Below are 26632 nucleotides of genomic sequence, written 5' to 3' on the forward strand. Positions count from 1 at the left end.
TAATATGCCATTTGTTTACATTGTTTTTCTTTATTATAAGAGCGGTTTTTAAGTGAATGGGATCGTATGGGGCAGGGATGGTTTTGAGGAGTGTGACTTCTACAAAAAACAAGTATTTGAATTAAAAATTAAGTCAAGGCGGAATCTCTTTCCAACAAACTAAATTCAAAAGAACTGTCTTAAGTAGTAAGGGTTTTGCGAAAGTACACTGGGGCTGTGACCTCTGTGATTATGTTTGTCAGCTGTGTTCAAACACAATTTAACAACGAAAAATAAAATAAAAAACCCTTAAAAGTTACTGAATTCGTAGTATCTTTTTATTATGTATTTTCTGAATCAATGTATCCTTAAAGGAAGCTTATAGTACTTTTTAATTAAAAAGGGGGTGGGCATGAAAATAGGTCTTAAAGACTCTTTTCCCTTTTAAAATCTTAAAATCGCTATAATCTCTGGATTCTTTTAAGGTCCTGCCATTTCTAACTCGATTTGTGGGACAAAGAATGAATTTAAATAGGGAGAAAGAGAAAGGGAATGGGGAAAGAGCTAGAAATAGAAAAGAATAGAACTAAGATGAGGCTAAACTTAGTATATAATAGATTTCACAAGAGCTAAATGAGGGAAAATGGCTATAGGTTAGCGTTACGACTCAGAAACACCGCATTCCATATCTAGGACCCTCAAGAACATTTTCATACACAACCCTATTTCTCCTGTCTTTCCCCCTCCTCACCCTACAAGTCACGATGATTTACTCGTTTCTGGGCAACCATTGATCTCGTGCAGCCAATCAGAGAGGTTATTTGTCTCTGCGCCCCTACTCCGTCAGTCCCCCTGCGGAAGGATCCCTTTTTGCTCAGCTCCGCCCTAGTCCCGCCTTTGGGTAACTTCGGTAAGGCCGAGTTAGAGGCGGAGGCAGCAGTGGCGGGGCGGGGCGTGCTGAGACCGGTATAAGAGCGGAGGGGGCGGCGGCGGAGCGGCTCACTCGGTGCCGGTGCCCGGGGTTTGTAGTGACCGAGCCCCTCCCGCCGGGGCTGCCGACGGCTAAGACGTGCTAATACCATCATCGCCGTCTCCTCCTCGCCCTCCTCCTCCTCCTAACAACAACTCCACCCACCGTCCAGGTGAGCGAGACCCGGGTTGTCAGGTGTTTTCCACCCTTAATTGTACCCTCTGCTTTGCCCCCTGGCAAATGGGGATGGGGGGGGTGGGGCAGCGAGAGAGGTTGGAAGTGTCTGAGAGAAGCTGAGTCTGGGGCTGACTGCTGCAAGCCCTAGGGGGGCGGCAGGGGTTAGCTGCTGCGAGCCCCGGGGGTGAGGGGTACGGTAGGGGTAGACAGGTGCAGAGCGCTCAGGAAGGGGCTTCTGGGGTTGGTGCGACCCGCTGGAGGGTTGCCCTCCACCCTCTCTCCCTTGGCTGGGGGCTGGCGGCGTCTCTCCAAGACTTTCCGCTACTCCTAAAACCGAGACGAAACTGCGCCTCTGAGTTGGCAAACTTTTAAACCATTGGGTACCTAAGTGCTCCACACTGGGTTTGGCGCTTGGGGGAGGGGAGTTATTACTAACTGCCTCTTAGGGCTCTGTAGAGAAAGTGCTTTGAAAAGTCTTCCTGCGCTTTCGAGATGTGAGCGGCACCAACTTTTTCTGGGATTTTGCTGCTGCCCTCCCTTGAGCACTGCCCTCTTTTCCTACCCAGACCTTTCCCTAGTTCCAAGACATCCGGCTCGGGCATGGTCACTTTCCTTCCCCCGAATGACAGATGAGAGAATTGAATCCAGCCGGTCTCGAATTAGGAAGACCTGGGTTTTCGTGTACTTGCCTCCAACTCTGGCTGGGGTATTTGTGAGCAAGTGACTTAACTTTTCGCTACTTCCAGACGATTTAGCATTACTAGCTATGAAACAGTTGTTGTTCTGACTTGGTGGATGGAATTTTCTCACTGGGAGTTCCCTAAACCGCAATTGCAGGTCAGGACCACAAAAGAAAGAAAAGAAACTGCTGACTGTAGGTGGTTGTGCTCTTGGTACTGTGCGGGGTTCGAAAGTTTTAAAAACAACACTGCAATAGAAAAATGCTATTTACCGGATGATCTCCAGCTTCTGTGGAAACTAGTGGGGGAAGAATGAGACCTCTCAATTTTTTTTTCCTCTTTGAACACGGATTTTTTGTTTTGTTTTATTTTGTGCTGTCAGCTGTAGCTACCTGCTCATCAAATACAGCCCAAACCTAACTTGATTAGGAATCTGTAGAGATAAATCTATTAGGAGAATTAATCGCCGTTTTCTACGTTGCGGAAGTTAGATATTGTTTGCTCAGGCTACATTTCTTGCTTAGGTATCTAGGTTTAGTAGTTGGGAGAGCAGAGAGGGGCTTACATCATTAGTGATGAGAAGGGGAGAGTAAAAAAAAGTAGCACTTGGTAAAAACAAACATCCCCTCCCCCTCCCTCAACAAAAATCAAACCCTAAAGCTAATTTATCTGAATGAACATTTTTGACTGTGGCTCTGAATGAAGAAACAAAAGGATTTCAAACTGCGATATGTTTTAGGAAGCTGTTATTTCACCTTCTAGGGAAAAAGTCCCTCCCCCCCCCCCCCCCCCCGCTTAAATTAAATGGTAGTTTCTGACCCTGTCCTTATAGAACCATAGAATATTAGCTCTGGAAGGAACAGACCAAGAAAGATCAACCATCTTCTCAACCTCTTTACTCTTTTAAATAAGCGTAAGATCTGAGAACTAGATCTTTCAGGCTATGGCAATGATTCATTTCTACTCAGAGGTAAACTTTTAAAGTAAAGCCCAATTTTCTGTGTGATTGTCTTGCATTATCACATCTTGGCTCCAGGAAAAAATTCGGGTAGTGGGAGAAATGACTCTTAACCTATTCTACCTTCTGGCATGGAATTAGCACTGGATTATAAACATTTTTTAAGTAAAGTGGTTTCAGTATATCTTTTAGTTTTCTGGCATGGTAACTTTTTTTCATTTGGAAGTGTGAGAGAAAAGATGGGAAGAGGAAGGGGGTAGTAAGGAAAGGAGAGCAACATTACTATATTTTAAACAGTAAAAATAACATGCTTTTTTCACTTGATTCTCTTCAAATTCCAGACTGCCAACAGGACCTAGGTCCAAAGCTTGTCTTTTGTAATACCTGTGCTACCCTAGAAGTCACTTCAATTCCCTACTTAACTTTCTTTAATCTGTAAAATGAGAGGGGTTGGACTATATGTATTCAGTATACAAACCAGCTTAATTTGAGTTTTTAAAATGCTGGTTTGTTTCCCATTCATAGGATCCCAGAATATTATTGCAAATATGGTTCAGAAGGATTTGAGTTTTAATGTACAGAATCTACATAACCATGATAAAATTTTGTTAAGTTCCTATATAATGAGGGAGACTTGTCCTTTCTCAATGATTTTAGCACCTGAGAACCCTAATGAAGCAATCATATTTATTAAGAGTAATTTATGAGCTAGCTACTGAGGTATCTAGGATACCTACACTGTATTTTCAGGATACAAAATTGAGACAATCTCCAGTTTCTAGAAACTTGTGTTTTATTAGTGAAAGGTTTAGATCCTGCATAGTTTATGGAGGCTTTGAGTAATAACATGTGCAAGAGTACTAGCATCCTGTCACTTTTTTTTATTACTCTTCTCAATCATATGATTATATGACTTTTAAGAGCTTATCCTAAACTACAGAAACACAAGTATTCAGGATGTGTAGAAATGGTGGTTGATATATGCCAGGCTGATAAGTTGGAGGTCCATTCCAGGTCAGAGGTTGATCAAACAATAAATTCCCTCTATATATTTCCCAAGTATTAGCAATCAAGGAAAAGGAAGAAGTGCTACATAAAGTTCAAAGATTTATAGATGTACTAGATTCAGTGAGGTCATGTTAGAAATTTTCACCACTCTTCTTTATAAGTTTCTTTGAAATTAGCACTAGTGAAACAACAGTCTGAATACTTAGAAATGATGAAACAATTAGCTGTTAATGTGTTGAAAGCCATCATCCAATTAAAACCATGTGAAAAAGAGGAGTTTCTACATAAGTTTCAATACTAGTCAACTTATATATGTCGTGGTTTTGACAGCTGAGTAAGGCTGGGTTCTCTTGTGAAGACTTAAGCTCACTTATCTCCTTCCTGCTAGTACTGGGTCTGCTGTTGTGATGGGTTTGTACATAAAGCACTCCAATTCTTTAATGATTACTTGATTTAATGGGGGTACTGTTGATATTGTTTTCCTGAGTCTTCACTGAACCCTTTGTGTAAATGCTAACAAGGAAGGATTATATAATGGTTTCTGGACTGTCATCTTTTTGTATCTCTAAAAACCTGGCACAGTACTTTGATATTAGTAAGTGTTTAAGAAATGTCCAAATTTTATTGTATTAACTAATTCAATAGCCATTTAAGAACTTCCTAGAAAAGCATTGCGCTAGATCCTGGGATTGTTACAAAGATAATTTGTAAGATACTAGAAAGAAGAGTTACACTGTACCTACAAGGAGACAAGTGTTACTTTGGATAAACCTTTCAATATGAGGAATCAAACATATTATGCTACCATTAATTGTCAAAAAAGTTTTTAAGTTGCTATGAGCTTAGATGAGGCAACAGTGTTAATATGTAAGAGACTTGTCAATCAGATTTCTTTAGAAGTACTTTGTTATTTTATCTGGCATGCATAGAATTGCTCGTATATCTGGAATTTAAATGTTAGCCTGAAGTAAACATCTTTAGGAAGAATTTTAAAGAAACCTGTGCTCTCTTAAAAAAAAAAGCCTACCTTTTCACATCTATATTTCATTATACAGATAAACTATTGAATTTATATAACAGCCACTGTAGACTACTGGCACAAGAATAACAAATGTATTATAAAGCTTTGCTCTAAAGAGAAGCCATGGTAGGAAAAGTACTAAAGTTGAGCTGATTAAAAAAACCCTTAAAAAACAAAACTCAGTCTACCATTATGGCTAAAATTGCAAATTGCCCTTTAGTGGGGGGGGGGAATCACTAATGATCTTTATGTTAATTATGGTTTGCTTTTATAGAATGTTAACGTATGTAAAATAAAGCATTTTGGAGCCTAATCTCTTGTTCACCTGTTTATCCTTACATTTGCAATCCATGGGAGCAAGATTAGGGCCATTCATATTTCATAGATCATTTATTTCTTGGGAGTGGAATTATTATCATAACACTGCTTAGGGTTGTTGAGACAAAAGTGATGGACTAAAAAAAATAATGAGGATAATGAACATTTTTTGGCTGACCCTGTTTGAGTTTTGGAGTAGTTTTACCCATTATTATTTTGCTATTGCCCTCTTCCCCTTCCTTGGTCCCTTCACTGCTAAACTTGCCACAGCCCCTTTTGCAAACTTACCTGTTAAAGAGCCCGTACCAAGTCCTTCTTTACATTCCTATCCATGTCATTCAGCTTTTCTTTATTGGTGAGGTTATCTTGGAACCCTTTTCTTTGTTCTAGGCTCCTTCACTAGTTGGCACTGTGAATAAAGCAATGGACTTGGACTCAAGAAGACTTGACTTAATTTCAAATCCTGCCTCAGACACATATTAACTGTTTGGCCCTGGGATTATCACTTGGCTACTTTCAGACTTATTTTCTTCATCTGTAAAATGGGGATAATAACAACATCTACCTCACCTGCTTGCTGTAAGGACCTAATACAATAGATAATGTATGTAAAGTACCTGGCAAACCTTTTTAAGCAGTATGTAAATGCTACCTATTGTTATTACGGACTCTTCCTCTGTGTCTTCTTGAATATTTGACTCCTCTTCCTAATTCTTACTGCCATTCATTTGTCTTAAACTCACCCATTAACTGTTTAAAAAATTAAAAAAGCTAGTTGAGTTCCTTGCTTCTCATCTGTTTTACTGAAGGCTGGCTAGTTAATCTCAACCTAATCAATCTCAATTAACTCCCTATTGCAGGTGATTATCGTCTTTAATCTGTCTGCCATCCCTTACACACACCTCACTAATAACTATCTTTCATATGTTCTTTGTTCATACTAATAATCCCTTTTCTTGCTTTTCATCTTTTAGTCTTATTTCAAAATGTCTTTGCCTAATGCTTTTCTTAGTCCATGTTTCCCTCAGTTGGTTAAGGTTCTTTTTGCATTAGAATTCTCTAGTTTTTCCCATAGGTGTATATATTCTTGTCCTGACTATAAAGGGGAGTAGGAATCCCACATTTACATATTTGGTCCTTCTCCCTAACATTTTGAGAAGAAAATTGAAAACTTTTCTCCTACTTGATATCCTTCTATCCATATACTATCTCTCCCCCCCCCCCCCATTGAAACCACAGTTGTGTGCCAGCAGAGGCTTCTCTAAGCAGAACATGTCTTGCTAGGGTAGACAAAGGGTTATTAAAGGCGTGGTTGGCAGCTTGCCACTGGTCAGGGTGGGGGAGTGAGAGCTAGTCAGCATTCACTTCTCCAACTTCTGTCTGCCTCATTCCTCACTCTTCTAATCTTAAGGCCTTTTGATTTCTTTTGGGATTCTGGAGACACCTCTTCTCCCCCCCACCCCCACCCCCAGCCCATGGATCTATGACTTGAGTGGCTTCTCTACCTCTCAGTTGTGTGCAAACCATAGCATTTTGGCCCAATCTAGAACACAGAATTGAAAAGTTCCTTCCTTCTGTGGCCCATCAAGTATTATCCTTCTTTAACTACAGTGATAAGTATTTCCAAAAAAGACAGTCTCTTCAAACTGTTGTTTGATAACTTCTTTATGCAGAGCCTAGTTTTTCTTAATTACCCCGTAGCCATTTTGGGACACCATCAAACAATTCAATGCAATTTGGTATTCATGAAATATTAGTTATTGGGCTAGGAGTTAGGCAATCAAGGGGGGGGGCATATGAATCCTTGCCCTTGAGGAACTTCTCAACCTGACAACCCTTCTAATACTGGAGGACAATAATCATGCTGCCACCTACTTGCTCCTGAATTATCTGTTTTTTAAGCTAAACACCATAATTCCCATGCTCTATGCTCTAGACTTCTCAGAATGCCTGGTTGCTTTCTTCTGTTTTAAAATGTGACCCCAGAGTTGAACTCATTGTTACCTGTCCAGTGCAAGACTACAATAAGAAGGGGAAGAGAAAGAAGCAAACATTTATTGAAATACCTACTCTGTGCTAGTAATTATGCTAAATGCTTTATGTATATTATTCATATACATCATTTATATCATATTTGAACTACACAAACCTGTGAGATAGATGCAATCCCCATTTCACAGTTGAAGAAACTGAGGCAGACAGATTAAATGGCTTGCCCCCCAGTGCCTTAGCTAATAAGTTATCTGAGGCCAGAGTTAAACTTGGTCTTTTTGATTCCAGGCCCAGTGCTTTTATCATCTGTACCACCAAGTTACCCTCTCTGTCTCTTTGCTCCCCCCATCCCCTCCTCTCTCTCTCCCCTTCTCCTTTACTTGCTTCACTTTCTTGTGTTCTAAGCAGATGTGAAGAATTGAGAAATGATGGAAGTGTTAACTTGAATGGGAGGCCCAAATTTTTAGCACAGTCAAGAGGACATTTGGTAGCAATGGACCGTGGCTCTCATGTGCCCAAAATCCTCTTTTTTTCTTAACCATTCATGCTTTTTTTTTTTAGAAAATTATAGCATGGGAAGGGAGACATTAATGAGGCACTTTGTTTGATTGAAAACCAGTTATTATTAGAGTATTTCACTCCAGTTATTATTAGAGTATTTCACTCAAGCCCTTGAGTAAACCCTAATGTTAAGGAACTTCTTGTTAAGTGAGGGATTCTATAAAGAGACTTCAAGTACTAAAATTTTATCATGCTCTTCCAAGAAATTTGTGGGGTGTGTATATAAGCACATATATACACTTGGAGAGAGAGATGGTGTGTCATTACAGTTTGGTTCTCATGTATTTTTCTCAAGATATTCAAATTCTTTGGGAAAGCCTTGCCATTGTCTTAATGTTATTAACATACTTTTAAATGCCAGTTATCTTCTGTTAGAAACACAGCTTTTTTCCTCTACCAAATAAGCACATGGAGATGTTCTTTCTCGTTTTTTTCACATGTCTCATATAAACTATGTTTGTGAATCTTATTGCCAGTACTCTTCATAATCAAAATTTACTTGAGAATTTTTCAGATCTTGGCATCTTCTCTCATTGAAACACCTAATACGCTTTGGCACTGAACAAGACATTCCATCTTCCAACTTTGGGCGTTTTCACTAGCCGCCCCTCATGCCTGAAAATCCTCTCCCTCCTCCTTTTTACCTCCTAGTTTTCCAGGGTTTCTTAAAGTTCCAGCTAAAATCTCACCTTCCCCAGGAACCTTTTCCTGATGCTCCTTGGATCTAGTGCCTGTTGATTTTGTCTTATTTATCTTGAATATAGCAAAATTGAACATAGTTGTTTTGCATGCTTTTGCTTCCATTAGACTGAGCTCGTTGAGTGTAGGATCTGTCTCTTTGAATGCTCAGTATTTATTTAGCACAGTCCTTGGCAACTTAGTAGGTGCTTGATAAATGTTTATTGACTAGCAGCTAATTTGAAACCTGGAAAAGCTAATCTGAGCACTTTAATTTCTGTAGTGTCACTCAATCATGTTGCTGGATTTGTTGCTGATTCTGTTTTCATTCCTCAGAATGCACCCCAAATCGACATCCTACAGCCCACAGTGCTGAAATTCCTTCCAGTCTTATCTCTTTTACCATGTTACTTTGGGCATGGTATTTTGAGGGACTGGTTAGATACCATTTTAGAACTTAGTGGAACACAACTCTAAGCTGGCTAAGAGGCCTTCTAGGGTATCTCTGTAGAGGGTGTGGTTCCAACAGTTTAAAAACACATACACAAACACAAATATTCTTTGCTAGAACTTTTAAGATCCAACTAGTTCTGTGTGAAATAAGTCATTTCATCTACTACATTTGACATTGCTTAGCCAACTCCTCTAACTTTGAACAGATAAAATTATACCACTTTTGGGTCCAACTGGCTGGATTTAGTTCTGGCATAGAATCCTCCATGAAACCAGGCAGTATCTCAATTGCTATGGGAATGTAACTGACTTGTTTGACTCTTCAGTACACATTGATATTAAATGGTGGAAGAAAGTCTGATAAGTCTGAGAAAATTGACTGATGACTGAATTCCGTAAAAGGTTTGAGTGAGAAAAGGACCATCTGTGGCCTGTCCTTTAGGTAGACCTTTTTTTTCTTTCCGTAATGCATTGCTTTATAATATGAAGAACTGCTTCCTGTGGTTGTAGAACGTGAGTTTAAGACATTCAGGTGGGTAACTGTGAAATATGAGCTTCCTGGAAAACAGTGGTGAGGAATTTTCATTCAGAATGGGTCAGTTAATTTTTTAAAAAGTATAGTGGAGGGAGGGGTACCTAGTGTGCTATTTTTGCTCCTTTAATTCTGATAATCAAAATACTTTGTCTTGTTGTATATAAAAAGGCTAGCATTATATCCCCAAGTCACTCATACTAGAAATTTAGTGTTCATTGCAGTCACTAAAACTATTGAAGACTATAGGTGAATTGGCAGGGGTGGGGGCTGGGGGGGGCAGAGATTAGTCAGATACTAAATTGGTATGACTAATAGGCTACACTCCCTAAAATGACTTTTCTGAAAGAAAAAAAAAGCATTGAACTTATATACTGACAGTAATTTAAGTAAAAACACAATACTAAAAAGTTATTGGGAAGAAATCTCTTTTACTAAAGGCAAATAATCTCAGTGAGATAATTGTAAAGCCTTTTTTAGCACAGTGTTAGACATTTAGTAAGCACCATATAAATGTTGGCTATAATTGTTGTTATTAACTTCTGCCACAGAAGCAGGCAATGCAAGTTTAAAAGTCAGAGAAATTGGGAATTTGAAGTATAAAAAGTATGTCGGTAGGGGTAGAAGTGAGGAGAGGAATCAGGGAGATATGCTTTGGAAAAAATGTTTTGCCAACTCTCCCTTCCCCTTAACCCTTCCCCCCAACGAACAGAATAGGGAAATCAAGACTTTTCATCCTCTTCCTTGTTCCCCACTTCCTCTCCTAGTCACAGCATTCTCATAATGTTTTGCAAAGATCACCCTGTTGTCACCACCACAAGCTGGATAGATATCTCAGCCCAAGTAGCAAGTGTAAACTTTTGTGCTCTGCCTACACTTGCCCTCAGCATGGGCTAAAAAACAATAACATCAACTACCACCTTCTCTATCACTATCCTTATTTTCCAAATTGAAGGCTTGGATGCCAGAGTTTGGAACTTTAGGCCTATTGCTTTCTGTGTCTTCTCTGTCCCCAGAGTCACCACTTCCATTCCCAGATTCCATTTTCCTCCCCTTTTTCACTGGACTCTAGGGAGTTATTTCTATAGCACTAAGGGGTGACTAACCCCCAGATTCCTCAGATAGGTGGGGCTAGAGAACACAGCAAATAATTTTTGGAGGAAGACTCCTGATCATCCACTTACCCTGAGTGGACCTTTTTTAGATTATTTATTTTTAAATCCTTACCTTCTGTCTTGGAGTCATTACTATGTATTGGCTCCAAGGCAGAAGAGTGGTAAGGGCTAGGCAATGGGGGTCAAGTGACTTGCCCAGGGTCACCCAGCTGGGAAGTGTCTGAGGTCAGATTTGAACCTAGGACCTCCCGTCTCTAGGCCTGGCTCTCAATCCACTGAGCAACCCAGCTGCCCCCTCCTTTTTAGATTTAAAAAGAAAAAAAGAATAGGGAAAGGGAGGAAGAATTGATGGCTTTTGGAATGAGATCTCTATGAGCAGTGACTGGAAGTGTGAAAATGAGAGGGGGGAAAAAAAGAGAATCTCTTGTTTTCCAATGATATTTCTCCTAGTGTAGTTACGGTCAGGTGCCTCTGGAGAGGGGGAGGGGAGCATCTTGGACCCACGTCCCTCTGGCTTTCTACTAATGAACGCTGGCAAACTCTGTGCTGGTTTGATGGCACATGTACCCACCAACAGGGCTCTGAGTGCCCCCCTCTGTCATGTGTGCCATAAGTTCATCACTGTTCTAGTGTATAGCTCTTATTCCTGTCAATCCACAGGATATATGGGAATAACAAGTTGAATAAATAGTAAGGGAGCCTTAATCTCTTAACAAGAGCATGATTATATAGCCTGTACAATATAAGTAAGACTGGGTGGGGGGTATGTGGAGGTGGAGTTTGGTTTGCAATGTGGTACTAAAGCCATGAGGGTAGGGATGGGCACCAGGGCAGCCTTTAAAAGCAGAAACATTTCTTCTGCTATTACCTCCCTATAGATAACTTTTAGCAATCACCATATAAGGTTCTTAAAAGGAGTGAACTTAGTCTAGGGACTGAATCTGGTCTGGCTTATTTTTCCTATAGAGTAATCTTTCTATCTTCATCCCCAAGCCCCTATTTATTCTACAACATTTTTCAAGTATATGCTTAATTTTACTGTCATATGAGGGTTTCTCATATAGTTTATAGTAAAAACTATATAATAATGTGTGAAGTGAGTTATAGATATATAATCTCATCTGTTTAACTTCATGCAATTTAAAGTATTCAGTAGTCTCCTCTAAACTCCCTTTATTTTCATTTTATAGTTGGTTTTCCATTAGCTGTCACCTTTGGGTTCCCTGTTCATTCTTAATGATTCAAGTTGAATAATACTCTGGTTGAATCTGTTTCCTCTTGCCTCTGATTTAGGGTCATTTTCTATTTAGGCCTTAGGTCCATTACCTTTACCTCAGATAAATACTCTAATTCAGCTGGTATTGGGTGTCTCAAAGATTGTACCCATAATAATTCTTACTTTCTTATTTAGAACTCATAGCACCTTACTCATTTTCCACAAATAATCTAATCAATCCATCTTAATCCCCAAATTTCTCTGAGCTTTGTTTTCTTTCTGATTGCTTTCATAGAAGGCAAATTATCCCTGCCCCTTTGTTCATTATCTGGTCATCCTGGACCCCTTCTCTTGCTTCTTACTGAGCCCATTGTCTCTAAAAGAGCCCTAAAGTCTTTTAAATGAACTTTCCTGAATGATTTGCTGCTCTTTTTGGGGTTTCTCATATGTTCTTTTAAAGGGACTTAGGTTTTGAGACCTGACTCACATCTCTATTTCTAATTATAGTCAAATTTTCTGGCTCCAGCTAGACTGGATATGCCCCCAGATCTTGTGTTTTGTTTTGTTCTTAGAAGAGAATTTTTTTTTTACTATGGGGGGAAGGAGCTCTTTGAAACTTTCAATAGCTTCCTGTTATCTACAGTATCAAATCTCAGCTGCTCTACCTGGTTTTTAAAGCCCTCTCCATAGTATGACCTTAGTATCCTTATTTAACTCTGTTTTCCCTATTCTTTCCTTATACAAACCCTCTCACAGATGAGTTTGTCTTTTCATTTTACTAGTATTGTCATTATGCTCATTATTATCAATTTACATGTAGGTTTATTTAAAGCTTAGAAAATACTTTCCCATCTTCACTTGCACCCTAGTTTGTTACAGAATTCATTCTTCCTTGTTCCCATTTAGACCTAGAATGTTCCCATTCCCTACCTCTCCAAAATTTGACTGGCTTGATTCAAATACCACTTCTTTAATAAGTCCTCTCTGATCACTAGGGATCTCAGTGATTTTGTGATCTAGCCTTCTAAGCTCCTTTATGTAGAAACTGGTGCTTATATTTGTGTCTTAAGTATTTTCTACTCATGCTTAGTGTTCTCTACTAGACCGTAAGTTCCTTCTGAAAAGGTTTATATCTTCTTTCTATGACCAATGAAGCATCTGATACAGTGTTGAACATATGGTGGATGTTTGTTATGTGTATGTTTGCATTGATTAAAAATATAAAAAGATTTATTGAACCCTTTAGTTGCTGATGTAACTGAATATTCTGAAACAGCTTTATTGCCAGTATAAACTTGTCTCATCCCTGAGCTATAATCAGAGACTAAATTCCTGTAGCATAATTTAGAATCTGTGAAATCAAGGGTTTATATACTCTTTCTGATTTCATGTACATGGATGGATCTTCTCTCTTGTTATTTTAAAAATAAATGTTTATCTTTTCAGTAACATGTAGAAATAATCTTTGACAACTGCTTTATGACATTTTAGAATTCAGATTTTCTCCCTATTTACTCCCCCCCCCACCATCTTAGGAGAGAAACAGTCTGCTCTAGGTCAGATGTACTTCCATGCAATGCCTATTTCCATATTGCTCAGGTCATTATAAAAGACACATATACATACAATAAAAAATCTAATAAAATGTTATATAATAGTATTTGTATGTAATAGTATAATGGCTGCAAAGACCACCCCCCCTCTCTTTTATCATCCAAAGTATTTGATTGACAGTAGATGCTACTCAAATACTTTTTGACTGGATCTAGTCTCCTGATTGAAGGATTTATACATTATTAACACCTGCCATCTTGCATCTCAATCCTCTCTATCCTTTCTATCCCTGTGTAATCCCCTTAAAACTTATAAAGTTTATATTCAGATTTTAAGGACAAATAGTGGGGAAAATGTCATAGTACCCCCTACAAAGGCTCTTTCTAAAGCCAGAAAACCTACTCCTACTTTTTTTGTGGCTAAATCTCTTATATATGATAATTTGCTTTACTACCATAGGAGGGCGATACTAAATGAGTGAGGGGAAGTGATGGTACAATTATGCAAGAGGACAGAGAGGAAGGAAAGAAATAAGCACTTACTAAGTACCTAGTACATTCCAGGACTTATATTAAGTGCTTTACAAACATCTCATTTTATCAGCACAATATTTGGAGGTGGATGCCATTATTACATGTGAATAAACTGAGGCAGTCAGAGATTAATGACTTTATCAGGGTTACCCAGCTAGTAAGTGTCTGAGGCTGGATTTGAACTCCAAACTGCCTGACTTCTGCCTAAACAAATTCACCCAGAGTAGTATCAACTCTGGTAGGATCTATGGTTATTTGACCACTGAGCTTGAAGCTTGGTGAGTGATTCTGACTTTATAAGAGAAAGATGCTATATCTAGTAAAGATCCATGAATTGAATCAATGGCCTCTCCTTCTTCCCACCTTATTGGGAGTAATTTGAAGTGTATTTTTAATTTGATTATGGATATTCTTTAAATATTCTTTTAAACAGCATGGAAATAGCAGTGGACATTTTGGTTCATGTGAATCTACTTGACTTCAGACTCTTAATCTGGTCACTAATTTCAAATATTAATCCTGCTCATTGGAATTCCCCTATTAGTGAACAGAACTATTTATGGGTTGGGAGTATTGGAGTGCTTCACATAACTCTTTTATGTAGGGATTATTTAAGTGTTGACCTAAAGTAGTTAGAACCAAAACTGTCAAATAAATTCAGTTCTTTGACATGTATCCTAAAATCTACCCTAAATTTATCTTTATTGCCCTAATGTGAAATTTTACCATACGGTGAGGGGGGAGAATGGATATTATTAGAGAAATAATTTTTCTCCTTGTGGAGATGAGTTAATAATTGTTAATTGTATTATTAGTAATAATTAATACTATAGTAACAATAGTAAGATTAAGTTAATAGCTTAGTGGGATGCAACCTTAATTCTTGAGCAGCTTTTGGACTGTAAATACTTCTTGGCAATGATGAGAAACTAGGAAAGGCAACTTGACAGTGGTTAGAAGCTACTTATACTCTTATTAGTAATATAGTTATGAAAGGTTAGCTATGACCTGCAAAATCATTCTTTGGGAATCAAAAGAAGCCATCTTGGAACCATTTATCCTCTAATAAATAGAATTTCATTTGAACAGTATTATTATTCAGTGTCTATTGTGTGCCAGGCACTATGCTGAGTGCTTTACAAATATTAATCTAATTTGATCGTCATAACCACCCTGTTATGTAGGTGCTGTTATCATCCCCATTTTTACTCTTGAGAAAATTGTGGCAAACAGAGGTTTAAGTGACTTAGGAGTTCACACAGCTGGTAAGTATCTGAACTCTTGAGGTCCAGTGTTCTTGTCCCTTTACCCTTAATATACCCATAACAATTTATTAGTACCTGTGAGATAGCTTATTCTTTCATTGAAAAATGACTCTTTAAAAATATTCACAAAAGGGGCCAGCTGGGTGGCTCAGTGGATTGAGAGTCACACCTAGACATGGGAGGCCCTGGGTTCAAATCTGCCCTCACACACTTCCTATCTGTGTGACCCTGGGCAAGTCAGTTAACCTCCATTGCCTAGTCCTTACCATCCTTCTGCCTTGGAACTAATACACAGTATTGATTCCAAGATGGAAGTTAAGAGTTTAAAAAAACAAGGTAGATAAAAGAGAAAAGGTGAGGGAGAGCTAGCTGGACAGAGAGCCAGGAGGTCCTGGGCTCAAATCTGCCCTCACACACTTCCTATCTGTGTGACCCCGGGCAAGTCACTTAACCTCCATTGCCTAGTCCTTACCATCCTGCCTTGGAACCAATACACAGAATTGATTCTAAGATGGAAGGTAAAGGTTGTTGGTTGTTTTGTTTTGTATTGTTTTAATAAAAAAGAAGGTATCTTGCTTTAAAAGCAGTATTGAATACACAAATGAAAACTTGATCAGAGACCATTCTGGTTAAAAAAGAATTTTGACCCCAAATAATTATTTGGTGTGTGTGTGGAGGGGATCAGTGTGAGAGCAAGTAATCTATTTGTTATGAAGTGTGGGAATAGGAAATTCAGTCCCACATACATTACAACCCAAGCTATGTTTTAGGTCCTATACTAGATACAAAGATAAATGGTCTCTTTCTTCAAAAAGATAGCATTTCAGTAAAAAACATTTAGGCATTAAAGGTTCTGGTCTTTTCCTCCCCATGAGAGAGGAAGTGGTAAAGGAAATACATATGTACCCAAAGTTTTATTAGGGAGCAAATGAGGGGGTGAGGGAGGAGACTTACAGTGCTGTAGAAATTTGGAGCAAGCACTTAAGGCTAATGTGGAAGTGTGGGGAGGGAGGACACAAAAAGGCCAGGAAGGCTTTGTGGAGGCTATATTACTATCAGTCAAGGACCTTGAAAGAGGAGCTCTGTGAATGGGGAATGGAGTGGCTGTAATTTTGTCTTTGGGTCTTTAAAGCTCATCAGTGTACTGTGCATGTAGTTGGCATTTATCAAATGCTTATATTGGTTTGAAATAATGCTTGTTGAGATGTAGAAGGCACATTATCCCAAGTATGGGGGTGGGGAGGGAAGTAGAGGGATAATCTTGTACAGGATAAGATAAGAAATAGCTAGTAGTCCAGTTTGGCTGGAAAAGTAGGTTGCAGTATATTAAAAGACCTTAAATGCCAGGCTGAGGAATGGAGTATTTTATGCATCCTATACATGAAGGATTTTAAAGTACAGGAAGGTAACATAGTAAGATTTTTGTATTAGGAAGATTAGTTTGTCAGTTCTGTGAAGGATAGATTGGAGAAGACAGACAAATTAGGAGACTATTACAAAAGGCAAGGAGTTGGAGGCTTAGACTAGGGTGATTGGTAGTGGCAGCAAATGAAAAGGTGGGAAAGAGAAAAGGTATTCTGCAATTAAAATGGAAAAGGCTTAGCAACTGATTAGATGTGGGATGTGTGAAAGAGGATGCTGGGATAGGAAATTGATATGTACATACCATCAACAAAAATAGGAAAGTTGGGATTTGGGTTAAAGTTTGAGTTTGACTATGTAGGGCAACATTCTATTAATGTCAAGCAAATCTTTTTAGTGGGTAAGGGGGGAGGAGCCTATAGGGAGACAGAATTTGGAACTTAGCTTTTTTTTTCAAATATAGTTTTTAAATTGTCAAGCAAACAGTTAAAAATATTACTGATGGAGGAGTCTTAACTACATGTGAGAGCCATCTGTAGTGACTGTTGGAAATCATGCAAGTGAATGTAACCATCTAGAGAGATTATTGAAAAGACTATGCGGCTTCCACATTCCTTCTCTTGTTTCCTCTTTATCCAACCTTCTAGGCTAGTAGGATAAACCTTAAGAAAATGATGAAAGAGGAGAATAAGGTGAGAAGGCTGTTCAGTAGTATCAAACACTTCAAAGAAGCCCAAAGGAGGTCTTTCTAGTTGATTTTAGAAGGGAAAGGCCTTGAATCCCAGCACTGAAGTTACTTATTAAATATTTTCTTAAGCCTCTGATGGTACGCCACCTCTTCAGATAGTTTCTGCTCTAAAATTATTACTCAGGTGTTTTTTTTTTTTTTTTAGTGTAATCTTAATTTGCGGCATTAGAGTACTGAAGTGGATTGTGTATTAGGTGAATGCCTCCTTCCTTCCATGACGTTAATCCAGGGTCACCAGACCTAGAGGTAGAGCCAGAAATAAAATGTCCATCTTCCTATAAGTCCCAAGTTCTTTCTATTATACTATACTGCTTTCTCTCCAAAGGCATTAGGATGTACAAAGTCTCAGTGTTTCTATTCCTCAGTGGGGAGATTAGAACTAAATCCATGATGTGTTTAACATTTTGAATTCTTTTAAGTTCTCTCTCTCTCTTTCTCTCTCTCTCTTTCTCTCTCTCTCTCTCTCTCTCTCTCTCTCTCTCTCTCTCTCTCTCTCTCTCTCTCTCTCTCTCTCTCTCTCTCTCTCTCTCTCTCTCTCCTTCTTTCCCTCCTTCCTTCTCTCCTCTCTTAGACTCAATACTATCAATTCCAAGGCAGAAGAGCAGTAAGGGCTAGGAAATTGTGGTTAAGTGATTTGTCCAGGATCACACAGTTAGAAAGTGTCTCAGGCAAGGTTTGAAAACAGGTCTTCTCAACTCCAGGCCTGGCTCTCTCTATCCACTGAGGTACCTACCTGCCTTATTTAAATACCTTTTCACTAGACATTTAAAACATACTTACTTCAGCAGAGTACTTGAGTGTGAAGCACTGATTAGACCAAGTTCCTGCCCTGATGGGACTTATGGAGGGCAGGAATATGATCATACAAAGAATAGCCAAGTGGAGTCTGTTGGGCAGGAGTAAGCTGTTCTTTTCTTCATTGATCCTTGGCATAATCATCCCAAGAAATTGAGGTAAATGGCAAATCCCTACTTTAAATTTTAACACCATCCTAGAAATTGGTATGAAATGGATAGGAAGATAGTAATGACTTGTGGTTAGTGTTCTGCCTATGGATTCCTCACTAGTGACTTGCCATCAGATCTTAGATATGACACCAAAAACAAACTGGAGAATAATATAGTTTTGTATATATTTTTAATAACAGTAGTGGTTCTCTTGTTACAATCTTGTGCCTATAGTAAAAAGAAAATACATTGATTTGTTTTAAATAGCTAAATATTTGATATTTTCGTTGGCTCCTTTATAATTAAAGGGTTTTTTTTGGGGGGGGAAGGGTATGATACTGATGATTTTGGATGATCCAGGTTTCATTAAAAACAGTTATAAAACAAAACATTCTAGAGAAATTTCACTTTTTTTAAACCTTGATAAATTCATCTGCTTTCAGATGATCTTGAAGCATGATTCTGATAATGGTATTCCCTTGTTCAAAAATCTTCATCAGCTTTCCCTTCATTGCCAACTGAATTAAAGTCCAAATAATTTAGGCTGGCATTTGAGACCTCCCTCATGCCAAAACATAATTTGGTAGCAACCTACCTTTCTGGATTTATCTTCCACTCCTCAAGGAATCCTCTCAACATGTGTTGCTCTTCTACATCACTAATTGCCCTTCCCTCTCATCTTTTCCAGCCAATCCCAAATGCTGCTATTTTCACCTTGCTTTTTCTGACCACCCCAGCTGGAAATACTTTTCTTTTTCATTAATTTTGTGTCACTCATGGCATTTGTCATATATAATTTCATGTTGCTGATAAGCATGTACCCTCTGTGCTGTCATATGGTAAATTCTTTGAGGCAGAGGCCCCCTCTTGTAAGACTTTATATTCATAGGATACCTAAAACAGTGTCTCATGGAGAATATAGGTATACTCCAGTCATCATTTCATTTGCTTCATAGCCATTTTCAAAATCAGAATAAGTAGCACCATGGTCAGAGTAAACAGTTTGAGATAACCTTAACCTGAAGATTGATACTTAGTCACAGGATTCCAACAAAAGGAAAAATAAAATGTTTTAGAAATCCTGGAAAGGTTTTGCATATTATCAGTTGAACCCTAAATTAGACTGAGCAGGGTGGGAAACTTACTCTCTGTTGTTCACAGCAAGTATAGTAAAATCATTATAAGGTATTTGCAGGTCAGATTAGCTACATACACTATAACCTATTTGCTGATTTGATAGTCAAGGATTATTCAGCAAGCTGAGATATATAGAGGCAATATGAGATTTACTGTTTTTTTAAACCATTAATTACTTTAATACTACTTTACCAAGTTTTTTGCAGTTCCTCACTGTTTTTTTTCAGAACCATCTTGAGCTTATTTTTTAAATAACTTGTCATTTTTTAGTGAGTAGTGGAATTTTCTATGCACAGTTTTGGGAGAATAACCTTCATTTTCTTTCTAGATCCATTCTGCTTAATTCCTAGAGACAAATTTACCTTTTAATTTCTATAATTTCTCAAAATAATAGTTAGAAGATCAAACAGAATCATTCTGTGATAGTCATACCTCAGTGGCACCAAAAGTACTGGACCTTTTATGGTAGAGGATTCTTGATATGGAAATTTGACTTTGTACATGGATCGATGACCAACAGTTAACAAGAATACTTGATTGAGTTGACCACCATTCCCAGGCTCTAACTGGATCACACATCTGGATTTTGGATGGGATATCAGTTTACTCTAACTGTCCCATTGTTTTTAAATAGATGAAGAAACTATGATCCTGGGAGGTTGTGATTTGTCCAAGCAATGGCAATTCCTGGTCATAAGTGGGATTTGATGATAAGTCCATTGATTCTAGAATCAGCACTTTTTAACAAGTACTACCCTCATCATAATATATAGATGGCATATATAGGATTGATTAGAAGGGAAGATTGTAAGGAAAGATGTTGGAGGAGGCACTTGCAAATAAGAGAAAATAGTGTTATATCTATTTGACAGATGAGGAGACTTGAGTTCCCAAGAGGTTATATGGTCCAGATTTTGAACCCAGGTCTCTGACTCTAATTCTTATGCTGGCTTATACCCAAGTAAGAGTCGACGTGTGACCCTGTTTTTCTCTAATTGCTCTAAAATAGCCTGGAGAGGTTATAGCCAAGTTACCTACTATTTCAGAATATAACATAAGAAGATAAGGATTTGGTGGGCCAGAACAGTAGAGGAATAGAATTGACCTTTTAGTGGGAGAAGTGCAAGGTCACTCCTGGGAACTTTTTTGTTTCATGAGAAAAGAGGGAAAGGATGGCAATGAGCCATCTTATTTGCTGAGGTTCTAGTTAATGTATGCGTAGTTTTCTTAACCTCTTAAGTTGCCACTCCCCATTCATTGCTCTCCATCCCTGAGGAAATAATCTCAATTTAAGATAGTGTCAGAAGGAGATGAATGTGTCATGACCAACTATTAAGTGTATTTGAGCTTTTTTGCTGCATGGAAATGAATGCTAACTTTCATTTCTCACCCCTCCTTTCAGTTTCCCTGGAAAGACTAAACCCCAAGATGGCAGATGAGACAAACACCAGGGATTGCATGTCCTTCAGTGTGCTGAACTGGGATCAGGTCAGTCGGCTGAATGAAGTTTTGACTGAAGTTGTACCAATCCATGGACGGGGCAACTTTCCTACCCTGAAGATCACACTGAAGGATATTGTTCAGACTGTCCGAAACAGGCTGGAGGAGGCAGGAATCAAGGTGCAGGATGTTCGACTGAATGGCTCTGCAGCCGGTCACGTCTTGGTCAAAGACAATGGCTTGGGTTGTAAAGACCTGGACCTAATTTTTCATGTGGCTCTTCCAACAGAGGCAGAGTTTCAGCTTGTCCGAGATGTTGTTCTGTGTTCTCTTCTGAACTTCTTGCCCGAGGGAGTCAACAAGCTAAAAATCAGTCCAGTGACTCTTAAGGAGGCCTATGTCCAGAAGCTGGTAAAGGTCTGCACAGATACTGACCGTTGGAGTTTGATCTCCCTCTCCAACAAGAATGGAAGGAATGTGGAATTGAAGTTTGTAGATTCCATTCGCCGTCAGTTTGAGTTTAGCGTGGACTCCTTCCAAATCATTCTGGACTCTTTGCTTTTGTACTATGACTGTTCAAGCAATCCCATGTCTGAACACTTCCACCCCACTGTGATTGGGGAGAGTGTGTACGGCGACTTCGAGGCAGCCTTTGACCACCTCCAGAACAGACTGATTGCTACCAAGAACCCAGAAGAAATCAGGGGCGGGGGACTCCTGAAGTATAGTAACCTTCTGGTACGGGATTTCAGACCCACAGACCAAGAAGAAATCAAGACCCTAGAGCGTTACATGTGTTCCAGGTTCTTCATCGACTTTCCAGACATTCTGGAGCAGCAGAGAAAATTGGAGACCTACCTCCAGAACCACTTCGCTGAAGAGGAGAGAAGCAAGTACGACTACCTCATGATCCTTCGTCGGGTCGTGAATGAGAGCACTGTGTGCCTCATGGGACATGAACGGAGGCAGACACTCAACCTCATCTCCCTCCTGGCCCTGCGTGTGCTGGCAGAGCAGAACATCATCCCGAATGCCACCAATGTTACATGCTACTACCAGCCCGCTCCCTACGTCAGTGATGGCAACTTCAACAACTACTATGTCGCTAATACTCCAATGCCCTACAGCCAGCCGTATCCCACCTGGCTGCCCTGTAATTAACTCATCTCTTGACTTGAGGATTTCTGAAAGGAAACCTCAAAAGGGCAAGGACTTACAGGAGGTAGGGATGCCTTTCTAGATGCAGGTGTTTGGCTTTTAAAGGGGAACTCAGCTCTGATTCTGCTTATTTTCTTTGTGTACCCATCGAATGGGTCTACAGTCTAGCATGAGAAAACTTTTAAAGGGACCCTTATTACAGTGCCACTTTGGAAACTGACCTATCCAAAACACACTTAACACTTCATGGTCCCGAACCTTATGCACTTGTGGATTTGAGCCCCGTGCAGTAACTTAGAATGGGAAATAGCTTGGGCTGTGTATGAGAAGCCTTAAGCCAACTGTCTTCTCACTTCAATCTTGCATCTAAACTAGGCTGTGTTTTAGCCCTAGTCCAGAGTCCTTAGCAGCTAACGCTTGGGCAAAACTGTTTTCTTGAATCCATTCAGAATGACAAAGGTGAGGGTCTTCTTGGGTGCTTTTGTTCTTGTTCCAAGGGGATTTTGAGTAAAGGCTAAATTGCTTATGTTTGCTGACTTATCCCCTTTCAGCAGAGCTGAAGGTTTCCTTCATCGATTAAATCAAAGCCAAGAGCTTCAGAATTGAGGTCTGGTAAGAAGTGGCATATGTGGCTAAGATTCTGTGCTATCCCAAAGAAATGTGAGAGGTTACTACTAAAGCATGACCTAAAAGGTTTCTTGGAAATGTAACTTAAAAACAAAATAAAATGCAAGACAATGTTAAAGTAGAAAAAAAATGGTGGTGGTGGGTGATGGTTGTGACTAGAGAATTAATGTTCAAATGACACTTTCTTTAAGGCATTCTTAATGAATGGAACTTTTGGTTGTTCCCCCCCATTCGTCTTTTTCTCATGGCTGACTTTTGTTGTCCAGTTTTTAAAACTTAAGTTGGGCAGTCTTATGACCTATGCAGACTTACCCATGTCTTTGTTGTAGTAGGATGAGATACCCTTTTTGATCACAAGCCAAATGTGACAGTTTATTTCTTTATTTGAAATATGTTGAATGTTAATGTTTTTTCCTCCTGAAAAATTTCAATAGTGTAACTATTCCCTTAAACTTTCTATTCACAGCAAATGAGTTCAGGATGCTTACTTGGCTTGGAATTGGGGCTAGTAGGATAGCTTCATTTGTAATTCCAAATAATGTGGGGACAGGCTGCTTTAAGTAAGTAGATGCTTATGGCTTCAAGGAATTGCAATAGAATTTAGACTGCTATTCTGAGTCTTTTTTTTCTTGAGGCTGCAATTACCTCTGGATGAAGGCTTAGTTTAGTAAGAAGTCTAGCATGGCAGTGGCGAAGACTCCTAATTTGGGTAATGTTTTGTAAAGGAAGTTCCCAGTTAGGAACTGGCTTAGAGAATGTAGAGCTCCTGGATGTTCCTTTGCCATTTTGTTGACTTGACCATTCTTATCTTGTATCTGCACTTTAGGGAAAGACAGTGTTTATCTTTAAAAATAAGTTTAGTGAGTTGTTGTGCAACTTAGTTAAAAGTTCTAGGATCATCTAGGTGTAGAGACCACTGCAGATTGTTTCCTGCATTCTCTGTTGGACAAGGAATTACATATTGCAGCTTTTTATAAGGCCTCCCACTTCAGAGAAACAATTTTAGTTGATTAGGAAAATGATAATAGCCCAGTTGGCAGATTTGAAAGGAATTTATTCAAATCCAAGTTCCTGAATCTGACACTGTGCTATAGGGCCATAGAAATTCTGGGCCCTGACAAAACTTAACTTAATGAAAGAATACTTGAAAATCAATGACTTCTCTATCTAAGAGATTTTTAGGTATGCTCTGTTTGGAATGTGATATCTTAGTCTCTTTTTAAAGTGAAACAGATGGGTGAGGTTGGTTTTGTTTTCCCCCTTGGGTGTCGCTCATGTGTTAACTTTAGTGAATAAAAAAAAACACCTTAGCAGTATAATTTGCATTTACTTCTTTAGAAGACCTTGAAAAATTATGTTGAATTTCTTGTTTTTAAATCAATGCTTAGTTCTCTGTGTGAATGGGATTGCTTTGAGATCCCTTTGCATTTCAGGTATAACAGGCTGAATATGAATTTATCCAGCCACTTGATTGTCTGAGACTTGGATGTCAACATTTCTGCCCTAAAATTATTCATTTATGGCAGAATGTTAAGCAAAGCTTTGGAAGTATCAAATCAAAAATAAGCAGTGGCTGGTTTCAATTTGCTTGCAGATAAGTTTAGGGCTGATGGTGGTGGTGGGAAACCTCAGGACTACACTTGTAGTTAAAATAATTAAATTCCCAGTTTGTCTTTTTTGAAAGCTCATTCTGCTTATACCTCTTATTTCTCTCTAGTATTGATTAATGTCCTGACTGCAGGGTAGTTTGGGTGGGGGGTGAGTGGACAGAGGACCACTTCTTCTAACCCTTCTGCAAGTTTGCTTTTTATTCTGGCTCCTTGAGGGAGTACTGCCATCTTAGATCATCCAAAATGTGTGCAGTGGTGCCATGTCAGATAATCTAGAATGTGTAGGACTTTATATGAGGAGAAAACTTACAGCTAGCCATTGTGCACTCTTGTCTTCTGTCTCAACTGGTGCTCTCGTAGTAGGAGTCTTGGAGAGGCCACAAGGGACCCTGTTAAGAACATTTCTGGAGCTTTTGGCTCCTCTTTCTCATCACCCCACCCCCAAAACACATTGGGGGCCCCCCTTGTGGAATATCTTACCTGAGATCATACCCAACGTCTTTTGTAGTTACAAGTAGATGTTTGTTCAGGAGCTAGCAAAGCTGCATAGGCTGCAGCCCACCCACTCCAAGTTAAGTGCGCCATGTGGTGCAGATTGTTTGGATAGTGGAGAGCAAAAGTGGGTCACTAAAACCTAATCCCTGGCTCAGTTATGCAGTTGCCTGCTAAGATAGCCCTGAACCAGTTTGATGATATGTGAAATAACCTCTAAATTCAGGTATCTAGACATTCTACTTAAAATGTGCCTTTGGTGTGCCATAGAACTAGGCATGATGATCTGTATTTTTTTTTTCTTTCTAGTGTGGAGTAATATGAAATGTAGTAGTCACAGAGGGAATTAAAGTTCAAGTATAAATTCTAAATTTAAATAGTACTTCATTTACATTGGGTCCCTAAGATTTTTTTGTTTGTTTTTTGAAAACATGTAGTGTTTTGTGTGCTATGAGTTGAGTGATTAGCCCAAGAATTTTACCTTTTTCTTCATGTTGACAGAGGCATCTGCACCAGATTCTCGGCCACAAGCTTTCAGATCTCCTTTAAATCTTACTTTGGAAATTGTTATCTCACATTCAAAGTCTTTGGCAAATACTTCAAATTCATTGACAAAACATTTCACAGGAACACTCTACCCTCTCAATCTAATTGGGCACAATGTGGAGAAACTGGGTATGGTTCCCAACCTATAAGAGATAGACTTCCATTTATGGGTGTAGAAAAGAAGAGATGTTGCTTGGATTGTGGTACAGAAGCAATTGGGCAGCTTGCTGTTGGAGCATTAAATTTTGAACTTGACTTTCTTCTGAATCTTTGCTTTTCATGGTTATCTATAAGTCCAGTGGCCAAAGGCCTGAATTGAATTCATTCTCCTCCACTGTGGTAGCCTCCTTACACCTACATCTGGTATTTACTTTTGTAGTAGTAGTAGTAGTAGCAACAGCAGTTAGTAGTAGTAGTAGTAGCAGTAGTAATAGTAATAGTTGGATAGGAGTTTTGCTAGTATCACTTTGTTTTTAGCTAGAGGAGTGCCACTCAAGGTATCAGATATTCCCTTCCTTTTAGGAACAATAATTCCCTTTTGACTAGTGCTTCCCTCCCCCCCCCCCCCCCCATGGACTATATAATGTCTTTGTTTGGGGCCCAAGTTTAGATTCTTCTAACCCTTTCTTCCATTGGGTGATGTTAAGACATAATTAAAATGTTACCACAGAGTGGAAGAAAGTATATATTATGAGCCATTACCACTTGCAGTTGATTTTTGACTCTGAACCTGAAAGAATCTACTGGTGTGTGTATAAACCTATTTTAGGTATAAACATCCTTTCTTAGAAGTTGAGAAAAGAAACACTCAGATTTCCAAGCTTAAAGCCAGATATCCTTAAGCTGGCAAAGGCCAGAATATAGTATCTACTCTGGTCATGGCTGGCTTTGGAACAAATTCAGTTCACCTAATTAACATTTAGAGGACCAAGGGGAAACCGGGCCAAGATACTAGAAAATGTTTCCAGAGGGGTAATAGAGCAAATTAGCAAGAAGAAAGGCTACTATTGCTAAAACCAAATATTTCAAGTGCCTAAATCCTGTTTCTCTTATTTTTCTAATTAAAAAAAAAAAAGCCAAATGTGATAGTTGGAACAAACCAAGGTTCAGAGCACTCATCTACACCTGTGTATGAATGGGAAGGTTAAAAGACCATTCACTAATGAAGTAGATAAATTAAATGATGTGGGTTTGTGTGGGTTTTCTTTTTGTCTAAAACTTATCTTATTTAAGGATGAAGAAACTCCTAACTTTTTAAAAGTAGTTTTTTTAAACTTTTCTTTCCAAATTAATATATATACAGAAAAAACCCACCTTTAGTCTATTAGACAAAACAGGAAATTCTTTTCAGTTTTCTAAATTTGCGTAGCATTTAGCCATTGGAATTTTTGATTTTTTGGCAATTCAAGATGTGTAGGATTACTTCTTTATTAATGGTCACTAGCCTTCTCAGTCAATGTGGATGAAATCACTTTCTTTTGTCAATGCAAAATGTGTTAAAACTTTATAAAAAAAAAAGCTTTGAGTTTATTGAGAAATAAAGATATATTTTAAA

The 26632-nt window shown here is 38.8% G+C and overlaps 1 protein-coding gene across 2 annotated transcripts; it reads left to right on the forward strand.

Moving 5' to 3' along the window:
* Positions 1-951: 951 nt before the first annotated feature.
* Positions 952-26632, forward strand: TENT5C (terminal nucleotidyltransferase 5C). Of its 2 annotated transcripts, XR_463354.3 has the most exons (3): positions 952-1121; positions 20607-21866; positions 25033-26632. XR_463354.3 is itself a non-coding variant. In XM_001362828.5 (2 exons), the coding sequence occupies exon 2, from the start codon at positions 20633-20635 to the stop codon at positions 21803-21805; it is 1173 nt and encodes a 390-aa protein (XP_001362865.1). In that variant the 5' UTR covers positions 953-1121; positions 20607-20632; the 3' UTR covers positions 21806-21923. The 2 variants fall into 2 exon arrangements, 1 of the variants encoding a protein (XP_001362865.1); XM_001362828.5 differs by lacking the exon at positions 25033-26632 and having other exon boundaries at positions 953-1121; positions 20607-21923.

The sequence above is a fragment of the Monodelphis domestica genome, chromosome 2 (genome assembly GCF_027887165.1).
Source record: "Monodelphis domestica isolate mMonDom1 chromosome 2, mMonDom1.pri, whole genome shotgun sequence".
Classification (NCBI taxonomy): domain Eukaryota; kingdom Metazoa; phylum Chordata; class Mammalia; order Didelphimorphia; family Didelphidae; genus Monodelphis; species Monodelphis domestica.